This window comes from Hyaena hyaena, unplaced genomic scaffold (genome assembly GCF_003009895.1).
Source record: "Hyaena hyaena isolate Hyena2069 unplaced genomic scaffold, ASM300989v1 scaffold_106, whole genome shotgun sequence".
Lineage (NCBI taxonomy): Eukaryota > Metazoa > Chordata > Mammalia > Carnivora > Hyaenidae > Hyaena > Hyaena hyaena.
The window spans coordinates 1,457,235-1,481,125 of NW_024080738.1; the positions used below are offsets into that span (position 1 = coordinate 1,457,235).

The 23,891-nt window shown below is 42.9% G+C and overlaps 2 protein-coding genes across 2 annotated transcripts in view; one reads left to right on the plus strand and one right to left on the minus strand.

The window, feature by feature from the left end:
- The first annotated feature begins 1,753 nt into the window (after positions 1-1,753).
- Positions 1,754-16,051, plus strand: ALG11 (ALG11 alpha-1,2-mannosyltransferase). Its single transcript, XM_039236078.1, has 4 exons — positions 1,754-1,963; positions 7,859-8,089; positions 12,247-13,178; positions 15,640-16,051. Exons 1-4 carry the CDS (start codon positions 1,920-1,922, stop codon positions 15,909-15,911), a joined length of 1,479 nt encoding a protein of 492 aa, XP_039092009.1. The 5' UTR covers positions 1,754-1,919; the 3' UTR covers positions 15,912-16,051.
- Positions 16,052-21,768: 5,717 nt separating this feature from the next.
- The window catches only part of NEK5 (NIMA related kinase 5), a 61,115-nt gene continuing 58,992 nt past the window's right edge, over positions 21,769-23,891 (minus strand). Inside the window, exon 22 of the mRNA XM_039236077.1 lies at positions 21,769-22,036. Within this exon, the coding sequence (XP_039092008.1) occupies positions 21,769-22,036 (268 nt within the window). The remainder of the gene's footprint in view (positions 22,037-23,891) is intronic.

A 23,891-nucleotide genomic window follows, 5' to 3' on the forward strand; every position in this document is an offset into this window, starting at 1 on the left:
TAGCCAGAATATCCACCCACAGGGAAAAAATAAAACATACTATGGGATGTATCCATATTGTATACAAGTTAAACTGAACAAGATAGATGCTTATGTACTGACATGAAACAATTTCCAAAATACAGTTCTACTGGGGGGTGGGGGGAGGTTTGGAGAATACACACTATGTGATCTCATTTACGTAAAACAAACAAAAAATTTAAATCCACATACATACAAAACTTAAAGATTTCTCTGGAGATACACACGCACGCGCGCGCACACATACACACATCTTTTAACCACTCCCTTTTCAGCTCTTAGCACCATGCCTGAAATATATAGTAAGTTTTCAATAAATGTTTTCAGAACAAAGGAAGACATATGTAAATGAACAGAAAAGCATTAGGGAGCAGATCTGCTTTTCATGCTCCATATTTCCGTGCTGTTTGCATTTTTAAATCACCACATTAATGCGTTACTTGTATAATTAAAATGAATTCAAAATAGTTCTTTAAAAAAAAAAAAGTTGCGGGACCTGGATAGACCAAAAAGAGACCCGCGTACTCTTAATAACTTCTCTGGGTAATTAACTTAACTGTCCTGGGCAATTAGGGCTCTTACACGTCAACTCAACGCTCACTTTACAAATCCAGCTTCGGACATAAAGATGAACGGAAAAGTGCTGGGTTTCAAATTGTTCCTGCAAACCCGTTAAAGGCATGGCATTTCTAAGGGCGCTCTTGTTACATCCCCGAATCCTCTGGGGCTGGGGCTCCAGCTAGCCCCCCGTCTTCCCCGAACAAGCCAGGCAGCAGAGGAAAGTGGGCAGGTGGGCGTGGAAAGTTCTCCAGGTAGGGAGCGCGCGGCGCCCAGGGAGGGAAACTTACTTTCCAACTGGCCCCTACCCTAGCAGTCAGCTGCCTCTCCTGCTCAAGCATCCTCCTTGGGAGGAAGCAGTTTCTTCTGTGTGGATTCCACCCAGAGCCCACAGGTCACCTGGGTAGCGGAGAAGTGCGGTGTTAAAACACCGGGAGCGGGTTGTGGGTGGCATCTCTGCGGTTCGGCTCCCTCACCCAGGAAGGGGTCTGGAAAAGGGCCTCTGCATTTCAGACCAGGGGATCAGCAGCCTTCGCTCCATCGCCTAGTTCAAAGCTGCGCGCCCTGGAGCCCTGGCCCTTGGAGGGCGCGGGGATAAGCCCAAAAGCCGGGCGGGGGGAGGGGGGTCGGCCTCGGACCCGCACTCACACCCAGTGGCGGCCCTGCCCGTGCCCCTGGAGGGGGCCAGTGCTCCCTCCCAAGTATCTGCTACCTCGGGCCGGTGCGCTGCGGACTCGGTCTTCAGCCCCCCGCGCGTGCGGGGAAGGACAAGAGCGAGGGCGAGCCGGGCAGCGCCGAGCCGGTGATGCAGATGCCAGGACTCGCCAACCGCCCGCGTAGAAGGTGCGGCGTGGCGGGCACCAGCTTCGGGTCCGCTCCGCACGGCTCCCCCTCCGCTCCGCGCTTCGCTCTGGGACGCCGCGGGTCCCAAAGGTCGCCGCCGTCGCGGGAGTGAACTCCGCACCTGGGAAGTCGATCCGAGACGCGCAAGGGCCTCCCATTGGTCTCAACGGCCGGCGGGCTCCGGGCTGGGGGCTTCCAGCGGGGGAGGGGGCCGAGGGCGGGTGCGCCGGCTGTCCATCACAGGCCACGCCCTCTCCAGCCCGCCTCCCACCACGGCCCCGCCCGTTGGGGGGGCGGGACTCTTGTGCGCCACGCCGAAGATTTGTCTCCTCCCCGGGAGATTCTATTGACTGGAAGGCCGTGGGAAGCTGCTACCAGCAGCCAATTGAAACGCGCAACCTGCCCCATAGGGGCGGGGAGAACCCCGCCCGCTTCCTCTGGAGCCAATAGAGAAGAGGAGTAGCGAAGCGCTTCCTGAGTTCGCGGGTCGAGGGAAGATGGCGACCACCAGAGGGGGTTGGTGCTTGTGCGAGTTATTGAGGTGAGGAGCAGGTGGTGTGGGCTCGCAGGCGTTTTCTGTTTCACGGTGGTACTTGTCCAGCCAGTGCAACTGAAATTTGCGGGGGGGGGAGGGGGGTCTTCTAGTCACGAATCTAGGCCTCAAGGACAGTGAGCGCTCTTCTCACTTTGGAGTCTTCTAATTAGACTGAAGCCCATTGGGTTAAAGACTCAGTTTACCGCGTCTTCTTCGCCTGGCCCACTCCTGGCTGAGGAGTGCAGTTTCTCTTCTTTTTTTTCGCACGCCCAACTATTCTGTTATAACTTGTTCATATTCATTTCTCGTTTTCCTTTCTGATTGAGCCATGGATCATTTCTCAAACTATCGTGTCTCTTTTGGTAAAGAATAAACTGGCTCTTCCTTCTCACGTCGTAGTTTCCCTTCTTTCACTCACCAAAAGTGTCATTGTTAACATATGCCACTTAAATATGTTAACCGTAAAAATAAAATAGCTATCTTACCAGCAAAAATGATCTGGTTGGTTTTTTGTTTGCTTTCTCGGGAGTAGCAGAGAATTGCACTTCTGGATATTCAAGTTATGGCAAAACCATAGGCAAGTTCTACCAAGGAGAGGACCACTGGTTTCTGGAGAAGGAGGAAGTTGAAGGGGTGGGGTTGAAGGAAAGTCTACCGGAGAAAAGCAGGAGTGGTGAGGGTTTCTCATTGGCTGAGCTGCAGGAGTACTCTCGTCGGAGATGCGGTGTACACCTTTCCCCTGTTGGGGCCTGCTCGTGACCATGCCATCCTGTTTAGGATTCTTCTGTTGGATGCTGTAATTGACAGTTCTTCATGAAATTGACATTTCAGGGATAGGACTCCTTCTGCGCTCCCCCTTCTGGCCTCCTGAATCCATTTTAGTGAGATTTCTCTTTATTTTCACAAATAAAAAGTTTATATTGAATCCTCTGCTGTATGATCGTCATTTCCGGTTGGTGTAAGAGTAGTCATAAAATTTTATTACATAGGTAATACATTGTTTTGTGTAGAAGGCTTAGGAAATAGAGGAGCAAAAACGGGAAATTGGCCAGGCATGCTACCATCTGAAGATAACTATTTTTAACATGTTGGTGGAAAAAAACCCAGACTTTCTTTTCCCCTACATTAGTTGATGCAGTACGACTGTATTTTATGTGTCTTGCCATATATATGTGTATGTGTGTGTGTATGTATATATGTGTGTGTATATATATATGTGTGTGTGTGTGTGTATATATATATATACAATCGATTCCATCTACACAGTTCTTTTAACATCTACCTATTTTTGTTCAGGTTGAAATTTGTAATTAACATGATAGCATCCTGAATAGTTTGTACATATTCTCTCCAGAATTCAGGTATTGTTTCTTCATTTTGGTCCCCTCTACTCCAATTTCTATAATGATTATTTAAAATTTTTTGAACAGGAAAGTCGATTTTCAGAGGCTTCATATTCTTCCTTGCCATTTGAAATATCCCTAACTCAGTACTTTGCACATTATAATGGCTAAATAAGTGTTTGTTGAATACATGAGTCACTGTTGTTTAGTTAAGTTTCAAAGCCTTAGGTTTCTGTGCTAAACATTATTTAATGGCACATATTTTTAGTTATATATGTATTTTTTAATGTTTATTTGTTTTTGAGAGAGAGAGAGAGAGAGCACACAAGTTGGGGAGCGGCAGAGAGAGAAGGAGACACAGAATCTGAAGCAGGCTCCAGGCTCTGAGCTGTCAGCAGACAGCTCTGTGTTGACCGCTCAAAGCCCAATGCAGGGCTCAAATCCACAAACTATAAGATCATGACCTGAGCTGAAGTAGGACGCTTAACCGACTGAGCCACCCAGGCGCCCCTATTTTTAGTTATATTTAAACAGATTCTAAAATGGGTAGTTTTGATGTGTAAGTACTGTAGGCTGTCTAATAAATTTATATAGTCTGTATCTTTGAAACTAACAGACTCAATAAAAGATTGGATCGACTCTAGTTATTAGGATTTTTTTTCTGATTTTAAGTTAAATAGTTCAGTTTGAAAATCCTATCACATGAATCTTCCCACCTAAATCATTAGAAGGAAATGCCATAAAAATCCTTGGATTCTATGGGTCAGCCACATTTTAAATTAAATGGGCTTTTAACTTTTCCTGGGATAGCTATATAGTATTCCTTTTATGAACAGATATATTTCAAATGTTAAATAATTAGCAAATCTTACCACTTCTTGATGTCAAACCCTGTTCGTCCTTGAAGGCCGTAGTTCTCAAAGTATGGTCCATAGACCTTGGCAGGTCTTCAAGACCAAAACCATTTTTATAATAATTTAAGATAACATTTGCTTTCTCACCATGTTTACATTTGCACCAACAGTGCAAAAGTAATAGTGGATAAAACTGCTACTTATTACAAATCGAGTTGATGACATCAAAGTATATTAGAAGTCTTGTGTTTTTGACCACAGTGCACTTGCTAAAGCCAGTTTTACTAAGAATGTCCTTGATGAAACAGGACAAATTAATTTTGTTAAGTGTTAACCTTGAGTACATATCTTTTTAATATTCTATATAATGTCTCCATACTGAAGTACGATGGTTAACTCAAGGAAAAGTTCTTATATGATTGCTAAGTTGCAAGCTAAATTAGACACTTTTTTATGGGACATGGTTTTTACGTGAAAGAATGTCCCATATGGAACATATAGGTCTTTTGACTTAGGTATTTGAAAATTCATGAAGTGGCCCTGTCAATTCGAAGAAAACAAGTGATAGAATTCATTGCTAATAATAAAGTTTGAACTTTCAGGTGAAAATTAGAATTTGGGGGAACCTGTATCTGCCATTCAGAGCTTGACCACTTTCCAGTAATTCAAAGATTTTCCTGAAGAGATGGGTAATTATATTAACAGATGTGATTTGGGGATATTATACAATGAAATCAGCCACATTTGGAAAGTCTACATGAGTCATGAACCATATTTTCCATATAATCAAGTCATGATGTTACAAAACCATGTGTAGGTAAAAGATCCATTTAAAGTACAAGATTTGAGTATAATAGAGTATGAAAAGGTCATTGATTGGGTTCCAAATTCCTTGTTGCACCTGACCATTAAGAAATTGCCATTTGTCTAATTTGGTATAACATCCCAGAAAAATGTTGTAATCATCTAAAAAGGCTATTTAACTGTATTCCCTTTTCCTACTACATATCTGAGTGAGCTTGCCTTTCCTTTATATACTTCAAATAAAACAACATATCACTAAGATTGAATGCAGAAGCAGATGTGAAAAGCCGCTGTGTTGTTAAGCCAGATATTAAAGAGATTTGCAAAAATCTAAAACACTGATACTCTGCTTACTGAATTTCTTTTCTTTTTTTGGTTTGGAAAATACAGGGTTTTTTAATAAAAATGTGTTTTCTATTAACATGTAATGGATTTGTCATTGTTAGAATAATTCACAATTTTTTAAATTCCTCAGTTTAATTTTTGATATGCTAAATATTGGTAGATATAATAATCAATGTAATGATTGATTAATGTAAATGAGTATTTCTCAACAAGGGGTGATATTACGCCTGCAGGAAATGTACCAATGTCGAGATAATTCTTATGGTCATGACTGGAAGGGTACTGTGGGCATCCAGTGGGTTGAGGCCAGGAATGCAGCTAAACATCCTATAAGGCATAGGACAGTCCCACAACAAAGAACTAGGTGGTCTAGGGGCGCCTGGGTGGCTCAGTCGGTTAAGTGTCCAACTTCAGTTCAGGTCATGATCTCACAGTTTGTGGGTTCCAGCCCCGCATCGGCCTCTGTGCTGACAGCTCAGAGCCTGGAGGCTGTCTTCGAATTCTGTGTCTCCCTCTCTCTCTGACCCTCCCCTGCTCATGCTGTTTCTATCTCTCTCTCAAAAATAAATAAAACATTAAAAAAAAATTTTTTTAAAGAATTATGTGGTCTAAAATGTCAGCAGTGCTGAGGTTGGGAAATCCTGATAGACAACAGCTGGATGGGGTCTTCAGTAATTTTTAAGAGTTTAAAGTTATCCTGAGATCAAATCATTCTAATAAGTCAAACACCTATTCAAGTAGTGGACTTATTCACATAGGAAATCCCACACGAGAAATTTGTTTCCGAACTAAATATAAATATTTCTGCCAGGGTACCTGCATGGCTCAGTCGGTTAAGCATCCAATTCATGTTTCAGCTCAGGTCATGATCTCATGGTTCTTGAGTTCCAGCCCCGTGTCAGGCTCTGCACTGTCAGGTTTTCTCTCTGTGCTTGGGATTCTCTCTCTCCCTCTCTGCCCCTCCCACTCATTCTTTCTGTCTCTCTCTCTCAAAATAAATAAACTTTAAAAATTAAGAAAAAAAGGATACTGGGGCGCCTGGGTGGCTTAGTCGGTTAAGCGTCCGACTTTCGCTTAGGTCATGATCTCGCGGTTCGTGGGTTCAAGCCCCGCGTCGGGCTCTGTGCTGACTGCCAGCTCAGAGCCTGGAGCCTGTTTCAGTCTGTGACTCCCTCTCTCTCTGACCCTCCCCTGCTCACGCTGTCTCTCTCTCTCTCCTAGAAATAAATAAATAAATAAATAAATAAATAAAAAAGAAATAGAATTAGATATGCTTTAAAAAAAAAAAAAGAAAAAAAGGATAGTTATTTCTCTGAAGAATTTATGTCTTCTACTTATGGACAATGAAAACTATGCCGCTACACAAAATATACCCATAGATACTTGGGTCATTAAGCCCTTCAGAGCCCAATCTGCTTTTCACTACTACATACAAATTTAGAGTCTGTATATCTATGTCCCCCACCTGTCACCACTTCCCACCAAATACTTGAACTGCCCGGTCCTGGCTTTTCATTATTTAAGTTTTAGTATTATATGGGGCACCTGGGTGGCTCAGTTGGTTGAGTATCCAACTTCTGCTCAGGTCATGATCTCACGGTTCATGGGTTCGAGCCGCATGTCAGGTCCTGTGCTGACAGCTCAGAGCCTGGAGCCTGCTTCGGATTCTGTGTCTCCCTCTCTCTTTGCCCCTCCCCTGGCCATGCTCCGCCCCTCTCTCTCTCAAAAATAAACATTTGAAAAAAAGTTTTAGTATTTTAGTGCTTTTATGTGTTACAAGCTCCCCGATCCTTTATTAAAGGGTAAGCAGAGTATAAAAAATATGAAAAATATGAAGTTAGATACCGACTATATTGCCCAGTCCTAAGAGAAAAACATACTTTGAAAAGTCATTTTAACATCATCTAAGAGACATCTGAGAGGTAAAAAATACTGTATGCAGTCAACAAACACAGATACCTTCTTTGGGCCAGACGTTCTATCAGTCAGCGAGTAAGTGAGTTTGCCTCTGTGCATGGCATAGAAGTTAGTTGTCGGTACATTTTTGGCAACTCATTTAGAGGCACATGAGGAACAGCAGTGTTCTAGGGTCGTAGAAACAGCAGATGCAGAGCTCGTAATAGAAATGGAGATATCTAAGTTCCTCTGGCCCCAGAAATTGTTCTGTTTGAGTCAAAGTGAGAGGATAAAAATGATTTGCTACCTCATCACACTCTTAACTAATTAAATGTTCATTACTGATCATTCAGAAGACATACTGCTTGGGCTCTGTGTCGTAACTGAGGGTCAGATGCCGTTCCTAGTCAGGTCTTGTTTAGGTTAATAATTAAATTTGTTTTTAATCCCTTAACACATACACTGTTAGGAGAAAGGTGGCTCAACATTGATTTTTACTGCTGATTAAAAAGTGAGTATTTCGTCAGCAGACTCACAGGTATAAAGATCTTCTCTCTTTACTACTACTATATAAAGTGGACATGCAAAAGTAGATTTTAATTTGTCGTTTCGTTTGAATGGGCATTCTGTTGATTTTTACATTTTCCCTCTTGTTTCAGGTTTTTTTATTCATTACTCCTCCCTGGCCTGACCGTATGTGGAATTTTATGCATATGTTTGTTCATTATCCTCTGGGGAGTCAGACTGCTGGTACAGAGAAAGAAAGAGTCAGTAGCAACTAACAAAAATGGGAAAAATCAACGAGTGATTGCGTTTTTTCATCCATACTGCAATGCTGGCGGAGGAGGAGAAAGAGTTTTGTGGTGTGCCTTGAGGGCGCTGCAGAAAAAGTAGGTATGCATCTAGCTAGTTTGCTCTGTTATTACCTTAAAAAAATCATCACCGGAAATTGACCTCTCTCTCATACCTTATCCATAGCCAACTGTTCTTCAATAAGGAAATACTTCTGTTAGGTGCCAGCCTGCCTTACAAGATACTGTTGAATTTTAGTTGATATGATAAAGAAATGGAAAGGGAAAGTATCTGCCCTTTAATGACAAAATTTAGTGGGTTTAACTGTCACCTTGGAAGAATGTGTGGAGAAGTTGAGTAATAGACAGAAATATGCCAAGTAATATGGGGAACACTTGAAACCTGAATATTTTTAGTCCATAATGTCACACAGGAAGTAATCTCTGTGAAAGCATCTGTCTGATTTTAATATTGATATCATTACCAGTTAGTCTTACGTTACCATAACGAAGGAATATGCTGCTAACTGGTCATTTAACGTTTTAGGCTTCCTTCTCCCCTCCTGCATCTCCAAACATAGAAAGGAACAAACATAGTAAAGTACAAATTCCATTTATGGTTTTATCAGAGGGGGAAACTATTATTCTTCCATGGTTACTCTACTTCCTGGCCCAAGCCCTTCTTCCAGGTCCAGAGCCTGCACACAGAATGCCCTGCACTCTGCATCTCTTCGCTCCAGGCTCATCCTGGCTTCCAGCCACCGCCCCTGCGTTTCCTCAGCCATCTCCCGTAACTCCCTAGATTTAAAACATGCCCTTTGGGGCGCCTGGGTGGCTTAGTCGGTTAAGCGTCCGACTTTCGTTTGGGTCATGGTCTCACGGTTCGTGGGTTCGAGCCCCGCGTCGGGCTTTGTGCTGACTGCCAGCTCAGAGCCTGGAGCCTGTTTCAGTCTGTGACTCCCTCTCTCTCTGACCCTCCCCTGCTCATGCTGTCTCTCTCTCTCTCTCCTAGAAATAAATAAAAAACATTAAATAAAAAAAAATTAAAAAAACAAAAAAAAAAAACATGCCCTTAAATCCCAGCTTAATGCCCACCTTTCTGAGGCCTTCCCTGCTCCTGTTCTAATCACTACTGCTCTTTCCTTCTCGTAACTCGGTGCATTAACTTGTCTACCCAGATTGCCTAACTCTTGAGGGCAGTGGTGGCGCTTTGTGACAGCTCTCCCGCACTCCCCACAAACTCTGTTACTTCCAATCCCCTGCAAGGAAAGAAGTGCAAATCCTCAGTATCACATAGAAGATACTTCTGCATCTTGTTCTTGCCACGTTTTCTTTTCCATCCCTCCCCATTCCTTCATGTGTACTTTGCTCAGCATGCTGAACTGGGAGCATCATGCGCTCTCTAGATTCCTTGCCTTTCCATACAGCGTTCCTTTTTTTCTAAAATGACCTTTTTCTCCAGCTAATTTCTACAAGCCTCTTGTAACTCAGCATAAACTACAATACACTTTTCATTCCATCTGGAAATATTTCTTGGGGACGTACTCTGTGTCAGGCGCTGCTGAGTCGAGATTGAATGGTGAACAAAATAGATCATGGATCTTAGATTTTAGTTGAGAGAGAGACAAAATAATATCTAAGAAGAAAAATACCAAATGGTGAGAGATGCTATGCAAGAAATCAAAATAGGACTCCATACTTTTTTTTTTAATGTTTACTTATTTTGAGAGAGAGACCAGGGAAGGGGCAGAGAGAGGGAGAGAGAATTCCAAGCAGGTTCCACACTGCGCAGAGCTTGAGGCTTATGACCGTGAGATCGTGCCCTGAGCCGAAATCAAGAGTCAGATGCCTAACGGGCTGAGCCCGGAGTGATTCCGTACTTTAGACTGAGTAATTAGGGAAAACCTCCAAGGAGCTGATACTTCACTGAGGTTTAAGTGACGAGAGCAGCTGACACATACTGGGCATTTACTGTGTGCCAGCCGTTGTGTGACATGTTTTACACGTGTCTGCTCGCTCAGTCTTCAGAATGACCTTGTGAGGCTGTTACTGTTACCCTCCTTTTTTTAAATTTTTTAATGTTTTATTTATTTTTGAGAGAGAGAGAGAGGCAGCGTGAGCAGAGGAGGGTTAGAAAGAGAGGGAGACACAGAATCCGAAGACAGCCTCCAGGCTCTGAGCTAGCTGTCAGCACAGAGCCCAATGCGGGGCTTGAACCCATGAACCACGAGATCATGACCTGAGCCAAAGTCGGACACTTAACTGATTGAGCCACCCGGGTGCCCCCACTGTTACCCTCCTTTGACAGATACGGGAACCGCGTTGGAGGTCCCGCGCTGTAAATCACATGCCACACCGCCTACCTCAGGAAAACAGTGAAGATGAGAGAAGAGAGTTCAGAACAGAGGCAGCCACTCTTGCAAGTCCCCTGAGACTGGACGGAGCCTGTGTGTCCCTCGGGGGAAGGAGTCCAGTTTGGCTGACCCCAGGGCACGTGCGAGAGCCGAGGCAGGGCCGGTTCCACAGGCCTGAGCGAGTGCGGTGAGGATCTAAGTGCCTGGGAAACTGTGCGAGCATTCCCGACAGAGAGAGGATATTGTGCTTCCCTGCTGCCGCATGGCGGGCCACCCCAGAACGTAATGGCTAAAGCAAGAATTCATCATGATCTTTCACAGCTTGGGGACTGATGGGCCGTGTTTGGAACCGTGCATACCAAGCTGCTGCACTGAGATGACAGCTGGGGCCTGGTCATCAGAAGGCTCCCTCACTAACATACCTGCTTCCTGGGCTGGGACGATTGCGACAGCCACAGTGGGTGAGGGGAGGGAGCGCTGGTCAGGCGTCTCTGTCGCCCGCAGCCCCCCACGTGACCTGCTTGGGCTTGCACACAACACGGCTGTCTCAGGACAGTTGGACTTCTTATCTGACAGCTGACTTCTCCAGAGCAAAGCAGAAATTACCATCCCCTTAGAGCTGGGCTCTAGAAACTGGCAAAATGTCACCTTTGACATGGTCCATTGGTAAAAGCAGTCACAGAGCCCGTCATCCCAGGGGAAGGGACATAGATCCCACCACTTGATAAGTGTCAAAGAATTCGTGGCCATCTTTAAGCAACCGGAAACGACGATCTTATTTCATTTTATAAGGATCATTCCAGGGGCACCTGGGTGGCGCAGTCAGTTAGGCATCCGACTCAGTCTCGACTCAGGTCCTGATCTGATGGTTCTGGAGTTTGAGCCCCGATTCAGGCTGTGCACTGACAATGCGGAGCCTGCTTGGGATTTCCTCTCTCTCTGCCCCTCTGCCTGCCCATGTGCACAAGCTTGCTCTCTCTCTCTCTCTCTCTCACTCTCTCTCTCAAAAATAAATAAACATTAAAAACAAACAAACCTCAGTCTAAGGATCATTCTGACTGTGGGGAAGTGCAACGAGATGCTCAGCCTTTAGGCCTGCACAGGATCCTATGGCCATCTTTATCAACACATATCACAGTTTTGCAGTTTTCTGTTTGTATATCTATTTTCCCCCACTGAACTCAGCTCCTCGAGGGTAAAGACTCTCTAATTCCTGAATCCCCAGAACCTAGTAGCTCATACTAGACACTTAAGAAATATTTTATGACTCAGAGAACAACAAAAAACACCATCAGAGCAAGTGCCAAAAGCATAAATAGTCATAAGAGTATACTTTTACAAATTTCCATTATCATTATGCCCTATCTGATATATTTTGATGCAGGCACCAGATCTAACTTTTAGAATCTCATTGCATTTCTCAGATAAAAACACTGAGTAACGCGTTAGCATGTGTGATCCTATCTAAAGATACATTTAGCGTGTGTGATACATTTAGTAAAGATACATTTAGTAAATTTTAACTCTTGTTTAGGAGTATGTAGCTGATATTATCATTTTGTCCCGAAAAAGTCGTCAAAATAAAGTTTCCGTGTATTTCATAAAAAATGGAAATAGCAGTCAGTAATTTTTGTTGATGTCTGCTCTATGCAAAACTCTTAGAAGAGGAAATAGCAAAGAACTAGAAGTGTCATTTGGCAGACGAATATTTACCTTGCAGGACAGCACAAGACTCAGGAGAGAGGATCAGTAGACCAAGTATAACGAATGAAAAACATTCAAGACAGTTTTTTCAGTATAAAAACGACCTGCTTTATGATTGTGACAAAATAATTATCTCCAGCTTGTTGCTTGATATTAACCTAAACGAGTGAAAATCTTAACTCCTACATTCTGTTTTAGGTATCCCGAAGCGGTTTATGTTGTGTATACTGGTGATGTGAATGTCAGTGGTCAGCAGATACTAGAAGGTGCTTTCCGAAGATTTCACATCAGGCTCACTCACCCAGTGAAGTTTGTTTTCCTAAGGAAACGCTACCTTGTGGAAGATTCGCTCTATCCTCACTTCACACTGCTGGGCCAGAGTCTCGGATCCATTTTTCTTGGCTGGGAAGCTCTGATGCAGTGCGTTCCTGACGTTTACATCGATTCCATGGGATACGCGTTCACACTGCCTCTGTTTAAGTATCTAGGGGGTTGCCGCGTTGGCAGCTATGTTCATTATCCCACAATCAGCACTGATATGCTCTCTGTAGTGAAGAATCAGAATGTCGGGTTTAATAACGCAGCCTTCATTACCAGGAATCCTTTTCTCAGCAAAGTAAAGCTCATCTATTACTATTTATTTGCTTTTATTTATGGACTTGTGGGTTCCTGCAGCGATGTAGTGATGGTCAATTCTTCTTGGACACTAAACCACATTCTCTCACTGTGGAAAGTCGGGAACTGCACAAATATTGTTTACCCACCTTGTGATGTACAGACCTTTCTGGACATTCCCTTACATGAGAAAAAGACAACCCCGGGACATTTACTGGTTTCCATAGGCCAGTTCCGGCCTGAAAAGAATCATCCTTTGCAGATCAAAGCCTTTGCTAAATTGCTGAATAAGAAGGTGGCTCGGTCACTTCCTTCCCTTAAACTCCTCCTCATCGGAGGTTGTCGTAACCAAGATGATGAACTCAGGGTAAATCAACTGAGAAAGCTTTCTGAGGATCTAGGAGTTCAAGAAGGTGTGGAATTTAAAGTAAACATTCCGTTTGATGAGTTAAAGTCTTACTTGTCTGAAGCCACAATTGGTCTGCATACCATGTGGAACGAGCATTTTGGGATTGGTGAGTTTGTCCTTTCAGCAACTGGTTTGGTGTCATGAGGTGTACATTTGGGCTCTCTTGATAAAATAATAATACTCTAGAAGTTCACATCAGGTCTTAATTCTCCTCCCCCAGTCCGCCAAGTACACTTTTTTCATTTGAGAGCCCGCAGGACAGAACAGTGTGTAGTCAATAATAATAGCTGGTATTTACTGACAGCTTACTGTGTGGAAGTCGCTGTTGAGATCTTCACAAGTATTATCTGATTTAATCCTCTCTGAAACCCTGCTTGATGTATTCTCATTTCCATTTTACGAATAAAGAAACTCAGGCACAGAGAGGTTTTAAACTTGCCATTGTTCAGCCGCAAGAAGAGGTAGAGCTTGGATCCTCACTCAGACAGCCCCTGCTCTCACCTACCCCGGTTTCTCTGCCCCACCTGACCCCGTGGCCGGACTGGTACAGATTCCTGGCCTAATCTCAGCTGCAGGACCAAATCCAAATCTCCGAGTGGGGCCCTGGTGGAAGCGTTTTGGTTAAGCTCGTCAGGTGACTTTGTCACACACCAAAAGCTGAGCTGACTAGGCTCCTCACAGCAATTCTCTCGTTTGTTCTGTCGATCCCCGGCCCATCATTGGAAAGGCTCCCCTCCTCTTTCTGCCAGATCTCATTATAAGATAAGTGTCCGACTTTCATCTCCTTAGCCTTTAATTTAGCCTTTCTTGTTTATTCTAGCGCAAATTGCTCTCTCTACCCTGACTTCCTGTTGTGCATACATTTGGTATAAAGTCAAGTACTGTCTTGGGTCTCATTTGGTTCAACGTCTGTTTCTCAAGTGGCTGCTTTGTGTCCCACGCTGCTAGGTGCTCAGGGAAAACGGAAGAGCGTAAAAGTGAAGTTTCCTGTACTGAGGCTCTGATTTATCTTGCTCTCCTGTCTGTCCCTAGTGGGTACCGCGCTACTGAGGGGCACAGAGCCAGAACTTTTTGATTCAGCCTGACTCCCGGTGCCTCCGTCCTCGGACACTAACTGAGCATTCACTGCACCAGGCACGTGGCGGGTGCTGGGGAAAATGACTGGGAGACAGGAACTATTGTTGCCTTCAGAGACCTCCGGCTCGGTGTGTGATACAGACCAGTCACACGGCACTTTACTGGCCAGGGGGCTAAGTGCTGCCCAGGGCAAGTGCAGGGGGATCTGAAGCGTCCAAGAGAAACACATAAAAGATGTGTGAGGTCACAGAACAGTTGCCCAAGGAAACGGTGTGACACGTAAGCTGGGCCCGAACAGCAATTAGAAGTTAGCCTTGCAAGAGATGGGAGAGTATCTGGCGGAGGGAACAGCATTGTGACAGGTGGGACCGTAGGGGCACTAGCCGGTGCATCAGGGAACTGAGGGTTCTGTACGGCTGGAGCACGCAGGGGGCAGCACGCCGACGGGGAGGGGAGCTGGGGCCAGATGCAGCCAGCGGGACAAGCGAGCTGGATTTTGAGTGTTGGATTTAAAAGCTTTCTATTTCCTCAAGTTCACTGCGGTCGCCGTGGAGGGGTGGACTGGTGAGGGGCAGGGAGGGCCGGGGGAGGCGGGCAGGAGGATGTGTCGGGCAGCCCCGGCAACCTGGGTGACGTGCTGCGGTACAAACACGGTCGGCGAGCACGCTCGAGGGAAATCTAAAGCAGGATTGAGCAGGACGTGGTGATTAACTGGCTGCATTACACGAAGGAAAAAGAAGAGTCCGAGAGGACCTCCTGAGGTCTTGAGTGTAGACAACTGTATGGATGGTGGATGGCTTTCACCTAGAGATGGACTCCCGAGAGGAGAGGTGGTTGACGAGCCAGGTTCCCAGCAGGTAGAGTTAGAATGATCTGCGGGACATGGAAGTGTGTGTCCAGCGGACACTGGTCTGTACAAGTCTGAAGTGTAGGTGAGGGACCTGACCAGGAAACACAGACTGAGCAGTTCGTCACCGTCCGGGTAGTTACAGAAGCCCCACGGAAGAGGGTCAGGTGGCCTAGGGAGACAGGAGGCCCCCGCTGCATGGTGCCGAGAACGAGAAGGGCTCAGGCATGGGCAGAAGAGGAGGGAGCCAGCCAAGAAGTTGAGGGAGGAGGGAAAGCCCCTAAAGCTGTCATTGGAACTCCTGAAACTTGCTTTTGCTATCTCTTTACACCTGTTATCTTTCAGTCTGCCATCTTGCTAGCATCGTGCAGCCTGCTTTGTTTTGTTACCCTCAGGGATGTGATTTTATAGTGTGTTCTCCACCTGCCTGTCTGTTTCAAGTAAGAACGAAGTAGCATTACTGTGAAGCTAAAAAACGTAAAAGGTATCTGGCACCATGGAAGTTTAGTGAGCAAATTTACGGACCCAACAGACATTTGGTTCCATTTCTTGCAAGCGTCCTAAAACTTGGAGAGGTTGCCACTCAGCCTCGTTCTTGCTAACACTCTCAAAAAGTTAAAAGACTTTTTTGTTTCTTTCCCAGGAGTTGTTGAGTGCATGGCAGCTGGTACGATTATCCTCGCGCACAATTCAGGGGGCCCCAAGCTTGACATCGTCGTTCCTCACGAAGGAGAGAGAACCGGATTCTTGGCTGAAAGCGAAGAAGGCTACGCGGAGACCATGGCTCACATTCTTTCCATGTCTGAGGAACAGAGACTCCAAATCCGAAGCAACGCGCGGGCGTCCGTAAGCAGATTCTCCGATCAGGAGTTTGAGCTGGCATTCCTGTCGGCTGTGGAGAACTTATTCAAATAATGTCATGTCTGTACAGATTAAAGATATTTTATATGAAATGGCTAAATGCCTTCGTTAGTCATTTTTCTAAACTTCTTCTGAATTGTCAGGAAGTCAGCCTTAACAGTGCTCTCAGCAGTATGGATAGAGACAGAATATTTACTTCAGTGAAAATGACAAAAGTCAAAATTACCTGAGTTGTTTCAGTGAAAAAAATTTTAGATTACGATTTTGTCTCAAATTCTGAAAAATATGGATCTGAAAGAAAAAAATGAACCATCTTAATTTTGGTATAAGTCTTATTTTTCAAATCCTATTTGTCAAATCACTGTACTTTAGAAAAACCAGGAAAGAGAATGGACCTTTAGCAGAAAAGGAAATGTTAAAAGGCAAAAGGAAGGCTGATAATTAATAGATTAGTACTTTAGAACTGTTCTGAGATGTTGGGAACACAGAAAAATTCCAGTACATTTAAATCCTAAATATAATTGTGGATGACCTTCTTGAATATATCTAAAGATTTTCTTAAAAGAGAAAAGAGACTTTAAGCAGGCTTAGTCGTGTTCTAAAAGCATGTTGTAAAAAGACAGACAGACCACCCTGTGGGCATGTGTCAGGCCACAGAGGCCAGGCTGCCACCTGCGATCCCTCCCACAGCTCCATATTTGTGAAATTAGGTTTCTGTTTAGTGCTATCAGTACATTTGATAAGGATACTCTCATCCCTGCACATTTCCACATCCAGGAGGCTGGAAGCTAGCTTTAAGTTGTTCAGACGGTCTGAGTGAGATCGCTTTGATAAGGGGTCTTTCTGGTAGCAATGACAGAGTAGTCGGGTCCGTCCACCAGTCTCCGTGATCAGCACTCATGCCTTGAAAGATGATGAGGTGACATTCTGAAAAGACACCGGGCTAGCAGAACACCTTGGCCTGCACCCAGCCTCATCATTTACAGACACTGACCTCTTGATACTCAAGCTGCTTCTGAATATTTTTGAAACTCAGCTTGTACATCTATAATCCGGAGATGGTAATACCTGCCCTTACTAGTGATTCAGAGATGGAATGGCTGTAGAAAATACCTGGAAGTTTATCCAAGCTTTTAAAAGTACCTTTATAAAGTACTTTAAGATAACAATTTATAGTAAATGACTTTTGTAATCCTCCTTATTAATGTATTAGGGTTCAGTGTAGATAAATGGTTACTTAGCTAGGAATCAGTACACATTTAATAGGACTCCTGTGCTGAATAGCATGAAAATTATGTGGCTGTGCAGATGCGACTACAGAGACCTCCGACATCTGGCGTTTTCTGCACACATAACTAGCTCCTGGCTCCGTGAATCCACCTCCTGCACAGTCTGATAGATCTTATTTTTTAAAATGTATTGTCACGTTAGCTAACGTAGAGCACAGTGTTGGCTTCAGTAGTTTCCTGTGATTCCTCACATACAACACCCAGTGCTCGTCCCAACAGGCACCCTCCTCAGTGCTCATCACCCATTTTCCCTGCCCCTCCAACCCCCCACTGCCATCAACCCTCAGTTCTCTGTATTTGAGAGTCTCTTATGATTTGCCTCCTTCTCTGTTTATATCTTATTTTTCCTTTCCTTTCCCCACGGTCTTCTGTTAAGTTTCTCAAATTCCACATGAGTGAAACCATATATCTGTCTTTCTCTGTCAGTTTAATACATTTTTGTGTGAGAGGCACGTGAAAGAAATATGTTTTTCTCTCCCAAACTCTTCTCATCCGGTCACCGACCTGGCCAGCTTCATCATCTACTAATTACGTCGTTGACCCATCTGCAAGCCACAGGCCATCTTCTGTCATCAGATCAAAAAGCAGCAAAACAGAGGCGCAGGATGATGTGACACACCAACATAGTTTGGGTGGAGATGATTCAGTTTAGAAAAGAAAGATTGGGGGCAGCTGGGTGGCTCGGTCGGTGAAGCATCACAACTTCGGCTCAGGTCACGATCTTGCAGTTCATGAGTTCAAGCCCTTCACATCGGGCACTGTGCTGTCAGCGCAGAGCCCACTTTGGATCCTCTGTCTCCCTCTCTGCCCTCCCCAGCTCGTGCTCGCTCTCTGTTTAAAAAAAAAAATAAACATAAGGGGAAAAAAAGGGAAAAGGAAGACTGGTGGACACGAGCTGGAAGGAACCCTACAAATCCTCTATAGTCCAGTTTTCTTACTTTCAACTTTACAGACAAGAACAATTTAAAGACTGAAAGACTCCTTCAGTATCACAAGGCTGTTTAAAGACAAAATCAGGATTATAACCTGAGACTTCTGTCTCCAGCTCAGTTCACTTTCTTATCTTACAGCTAGTCTTTGGTGGTAAGATCCATACCACTGCCTCCTCAGTCTACGCATCTACCTACAGAAAATCATGGGATTAAAGATAAATTGAAAGGGACTAAGCAGAAGTAAAGGATACAGTAAAGGAAGAAAGGATTCTGAAATCCCATAAAGCATTTTCTAATCTTGTTTCTTCAAAATTATTTTTTTCATCTGTCACAAGCATCACTGGAAACATAATTTGCATATATGTTCATCTTCCCTGTTCCTAATGTGATATGACCTGTCTTTTTTTTTTTTGGAATGACTGATAACCATGGAAAGTGTCAAAGCAATATGTCCGCTACTATCTGTCTGAAGAACTCCTGAGTGACTATAAATTCCTATAAAACATTGTTTTTGAGTGGTCCAAACACAGTAAATTTTGAACCAACAGCCATGGGGATTCACATTCTTATTTCAGTTGTGCATAATAAAATACATGTTCTTTGTATAACCATCTACTTGTATCTAAATAGGACTTTGATTTAACAGATACAAAATCTGTTTGTATCTGAGTATGATAGGAAGTGGTTTTCATTATCTTGGATACTTTTCCCCATATGGTTCATTTGTTCTCTCATGCAGTCTCTCAATTTGGAATTATTTGTTATCTACTACTAGTACTTTCAAGCTCCACATGGCAAGGATTAAAAAGAAAACAAAAAAGAATTTAAAGGTAAAGCAAAATGGTCTTGCCTCTGGTACCCAAGAAGAATAGTTTGTCAGGTTTAAAAGACTTTTCTTTTAATGAGTATTTCAGACCTACAAAACACTGCAGAACTTCATGCATTTTAATAATTTTCGGTTTGTTTCTTTTTTAAAGTCATAGACAAAATTCTGAGAAAGGAGTCAGTGTAATTATCAATGCCTTCAGAATATTTGTGTTTAACTATGTGAATGTACCAGGACTGTAATATGAATAGGGTGTCTGTGCTAAATCTGTCAATGGGTACAAGAAAAAAATTAACCACAACAAGCAGTTCTGCCAATTACTAGGATCAAATTATGACCCCGTCATTTTCCCTACCTCTCCCACTGTTCCTCAGCTAATTCTTTTTCCTCTGTCCCCACCCTAAATCTAAGGCTACCTTTGACTTCAAAGAAGCATCAGTTGTGATATTTGAGTGCTACATGCTCACTTGCACTGTACATGTTACAATAAAGGGAAGTTAAGAGTTGTACACATTTATTTATTTATTTTTTAATATTTTTATTTATTTCTAGGAGAGAGAGAGAGAGCGTGAGCAGGGGAGGGTCAGAAAGAGAGGGCGTCACAGACTGAAACAGGCTCCAGGCTCTGAGCTGGCAGTCAGCACAGAGCCCGACGCGGGGCTCGAACCCACGAACCGCGAGATCATGACCTAAGCGAAAGTCGGACGCTCAACCGACTAAGCCACCCAGGCGCCCCGAGTCGTACACATTTAAAGAATGATCAGTTTGATAGTTAGGATACATAATTACCAAGATGCATAGTTTTTAATAAAATTTATTCTAAAAACACATGCAGGTGTGATACATAGTTTCAACTTAACAAATGCAGCTAAGCCTAAACCCAGAATAAAGTAATCAATTGTACCTCAAGAACATGATTTAGGTAATAGTGTATGTAAGGTGGGTAAGGTGAATTAGGGGCTGACACAGGTTGAAAAACCTTGAAGCTATGTATACTTATCACAACGAACACTTCCTACTTTACGACAAAGAACTTAAACTCTTAGAATGGATAAGGGTTGGTGGCTATTAGCTAAAGGTGACTTTAGCCAAACATCTTGTCATTGGAGCAAACTTGAGAGGCTTATTCTTAAACACTGAACATTCATTCTTTTTTTCTTTTTCTCTGCATATAACTGACTGGTCTTTGGATCTTTGGGATTTTCAGGAACCAAGTTTCATTCTCCATGCATTCAAATGTTATCTAGAATGAGGATTAAATGAAGCATGCTAACAGAATTATTATGCCTTAGCCACATAATGTTCTGAAAGTAAAACAAGTATACACTGACCACTAAGAGAGTCATAGAATTAATGATGCTCTAATCTCTCAGGACTATGTGTTATCAAGGTTGAAATTAACACAGTGGTGAGAAAATTTTGAATATTCTCAGCTCATGATGGGACGATACGGAGCAATCTCCCTTAAAGAGTGGCTTGAAACCCACACCACGTTGAAAGAACAGTGTGTCAGTCATCACTAGGAAAATATAGGATGCATCCCACAGTTAGGGGAATCTTGATACTTTCCCCACATTTAATAAAATTATATCAAACATAAACACTTAAGCAGACCTTAGAAATAATCTGGCCAACCCCTCTTCATCCTTGTTCTATTGGTTTAGCAATATATTAATGTGTAATTTTAGTTTTATTTTTGCTACAGAGCATGTATTTCAGGCAGAATTCTACCACTTGGAAATGTAACCACTCTGTCCTTTGTAGAAGCAACACAATAAATCAACAAGTATCTATTAAACTCCAGGCACATGTTCAACACTGGGATTGTAGTAACTTGGCACTCTGCTAAGCGCCATATATAAAAAGATCAGCGTAAGATATAAGGACCAGGTCTCTGGTCCTTGCCTTCAAGAAGTTTATAATCTATACATTTGAAGCTGTTAGAAATTAATTCAATAAAACATAATGAAATGAATATTTGGCGCATAATTAACATAATGGGCCTTGATCCTCTCTTTGCTCCGTTACCGTACTCCCTTAAGTGTCAGCATCAGCTTCAAAAAAGTGTATTCAGCATAACTTCAGAAATCTCCAGATCACAGTTTTCTATAATGGCAGATTCATTATTCTAAATGCATCAGTTTGTACATTGTATTAGTTTTCTACCATTGTCTTAACAAATTATCAAATTTAGTCAAAACAACACAAATTTAATATCTTACAGTGCTGTAGGTCAGAAGTCTAAAGTGGGTTTCACGAAGCCAAAATCAAGATACCAGCAGGACTGTGTTCCGTCTGCGGGTTTCTGGGAAAAGTCCATTGTCTGGCCTTTTCCAGCTTCCAGAAGCTGCCTCTGTTCCTTGGCGTATGGCTCATTCCTCTGTCCTCAAAGCCAGCGGCACCAGGCTCATCCCCGCTCACCCTGACGCCTCTCTGGGTCTCTCTTCTGCCTCCCTCTTCCACTCTTAAACACCCCTGTGATTACATTGGGCCCACCTAGGTAATAAAAAAAAAACCTCCCCTATTTGAAGGTCAGCTGAGTAGAAGCCTTAATTCCGGCTGCAACTATAAGTCCCCTTTGCCATGTAACAATATATTCGCATGACTGGGTGCGCAGCTGGGCTGGCGGGAAGAGAGACTCATTACTCTGCCTATCACATCTATTGTCCGAAAGATCTCTTGATTTTAAAGTAAAAATATTAATTTCTACACTCAAATTAGTCTTATTGTCTAAATTGGGAGAAAAATTAATAAACCCCTGGGATGACTGGAAAACTCTTACACAATGAATATTAGTGACTTGTGCCCGGACAGATACTACAGCTAATAGATACTAACTTATTACTTAAGAAAAAGTACAATAATCACACTTGTATATTTTGATGGGTTGTTGATGTTTCTTGGTTTTCATCGGCAATGGACACTTTGTCATTAGATTGAGTAGAAATATTCTCCAAACCGTCATTTAAGTCTGCATATTTCTGTATGCCTATCTCCTCTCCTCCCAACTTTTCAGCACCCTTAGAGAAGCCAGGAGTCTCTTTGCTGTTTTCTTCATCTTTAGAAGTAGCAAGTTTTTCTAGGGATTCTATTACTTCATTTCTCAACTCATCTTCAGATTCTTCAAAATTTCTGAAATAAGTTAAAAGTCAACTTTATGATATCAAAATAATGAAAAATACATATGAAAAGTCGTTTCCCTTCTCATTTCCCACCCCTACTTGAGCAATTTAATAGACGCATTTCCCCCCAGGTAATGCATTATTTATTATAACAGTCTGGTTTTCCTAAGGATGATAAAAAAAACAATGTTTGGAAAATCAGTATTCTGTTTAGTTGGACTCATGTTTGACAACTTTAATTATATTTATTAATACCCATCTACTCTTATGTTGAAAAGGTGAGGAAAAGAGGAGAAAAAAGAATAAAAGAATAAAAAACAGCTGCCATATAGTGAGCCCTTATTCTACACCAGTGACTGCCCGCAAGCCCCTAACACACAACTGTATCTCATCTAATACTAACAACACTTGGAGGTAGACACAGTCACCATCAATTCATAAAGAAGCTGGGCTCAGCGAGGCTAATAAAACTTGCCCAAGGTCTCACAGATCCTAATTAGTAGGACTCAGAATCGAAATTATATCTAAGACCTCAACACCGATAGTCTTAGAAGGGAAGAAGGCAGGAGACCAAGAAAACCATGTCAACAATCCCAAATGCCTACATGGCAAGTCAAGAGGCTGAGGAGGATCTGGTAAGAGCCAAGAGTGTTCATCATGGAAGCCAAGGAGGCAGAGAGTCTCCAGAGAGGGAGCAGCCAAATAAGATGAAGACAGAAATGACAGTTGGACCTGTCAATTTCCAGGTGATAGATGACCTTTGCAAGAACATTTTGAGCGTGCTGTGTGGCAGGAGTGATTATACAGTGGATCAAGAAAGCAGTAGTAGGTAAGCAAGTGACGACAAGGAACTTAAACTCCTTGAGGAGTTTATGTAAGATTGTCTCTCTCTAAAATAAAATAAAATACAATAAAGTAAAGTAAAATAAAATAAAGGAGAAAGACGGATAATAGATAGCAACAAGGTCTCTGAGAAAGGCTGGGATCCAGAGTACCCGTGCCAGGCTGTGCTTTCAGCAGGAAGGGAGACAATTTTTTGTCCGAGAAGGAAGATAGAGAGAGGGCGGGCGACGAGGGCGCCTGTGGACAGAGAGAAGTTATGGAACTAGACAATCAAGACCATTCCGCTTACAAACCACATGCTATCTCTGTGAAGTAGGAGGCATGGTCACCTGACAAGAGTGAGGCGGATGGGGGGGCAGCATGCAGGGCAGAGGGTTTGTAAGGAAGCAAACCAGGCATAGGATTGCCAGATATCACTAAAATCGGAGATCATAAATTTGATGTGGACCAGGAATTCTAGGTTCCATTTGTTAAGCTATCACTACTGAGATATGTGCTTACCTGAGATCATCCCTTTGTCTTCACCTTCTACAGTTAGAAGTATGATGTGCCCAGGTGTGAGTTTATTTTCATTGTTCCTGCTTGGTTATTGTTTTACTTCCCAGCTATCACAATTATGGCTTTCAATGACTGTGCAAAGTTCGCAGCTATAACTGCTTTGAATATTGCTTTTCTCCAGTTGTCCTCTTCTGGAACTTGCTTTAGATATATGTTGGACCTTCATGACTCTTAACTCCTCTTTCACATGTTCTATCATTTTTTACCTCAGGTCTATCTTGCAGTTCTTAATTCCTTCATTAATTATGCCTATTTTGTTTTTAAACTGTCCTTAAATTTTAATTTCTATATTATTTTACTTCTAGAAGTTCTATTTGATGGATTATCAAATCCTCCTGCTCCTTTCTGATAGATCTGCTTTTCTCTTATGTTTTCATTCCTTACTTTAATTCTAAATATACAATATTAATTATGTAAATATTAATATTCATAGGATAATTATATTATCTGAAGGTCTTTATGGT

Excerpts from the sequence above, each read along its gene's own strand:
- ALG11 (XM_039236078.1), top strand. The coding sequence starts at position 1,920 with ATGGCGACCACCAGAGGGGGTTGGTGCTTGTGCGAGTTATTGAG. Across the intron at positions 1,964-7,858 it reads TGCTTGTGCGAGTTATTGAG|GTTTTTTTATTCATTACTCC; the intron begins GTGAGGAGCAGG and ends CTCTTGTTTCAG. Across the intron at positions 8,090-12,246 it reads TTGAGGGCGCTGCAGAAAAA|GTATCCCGAAGCGGTTTATG; the intron begins GTAGGTATGCAT and ends ATTCTGTTTTAG.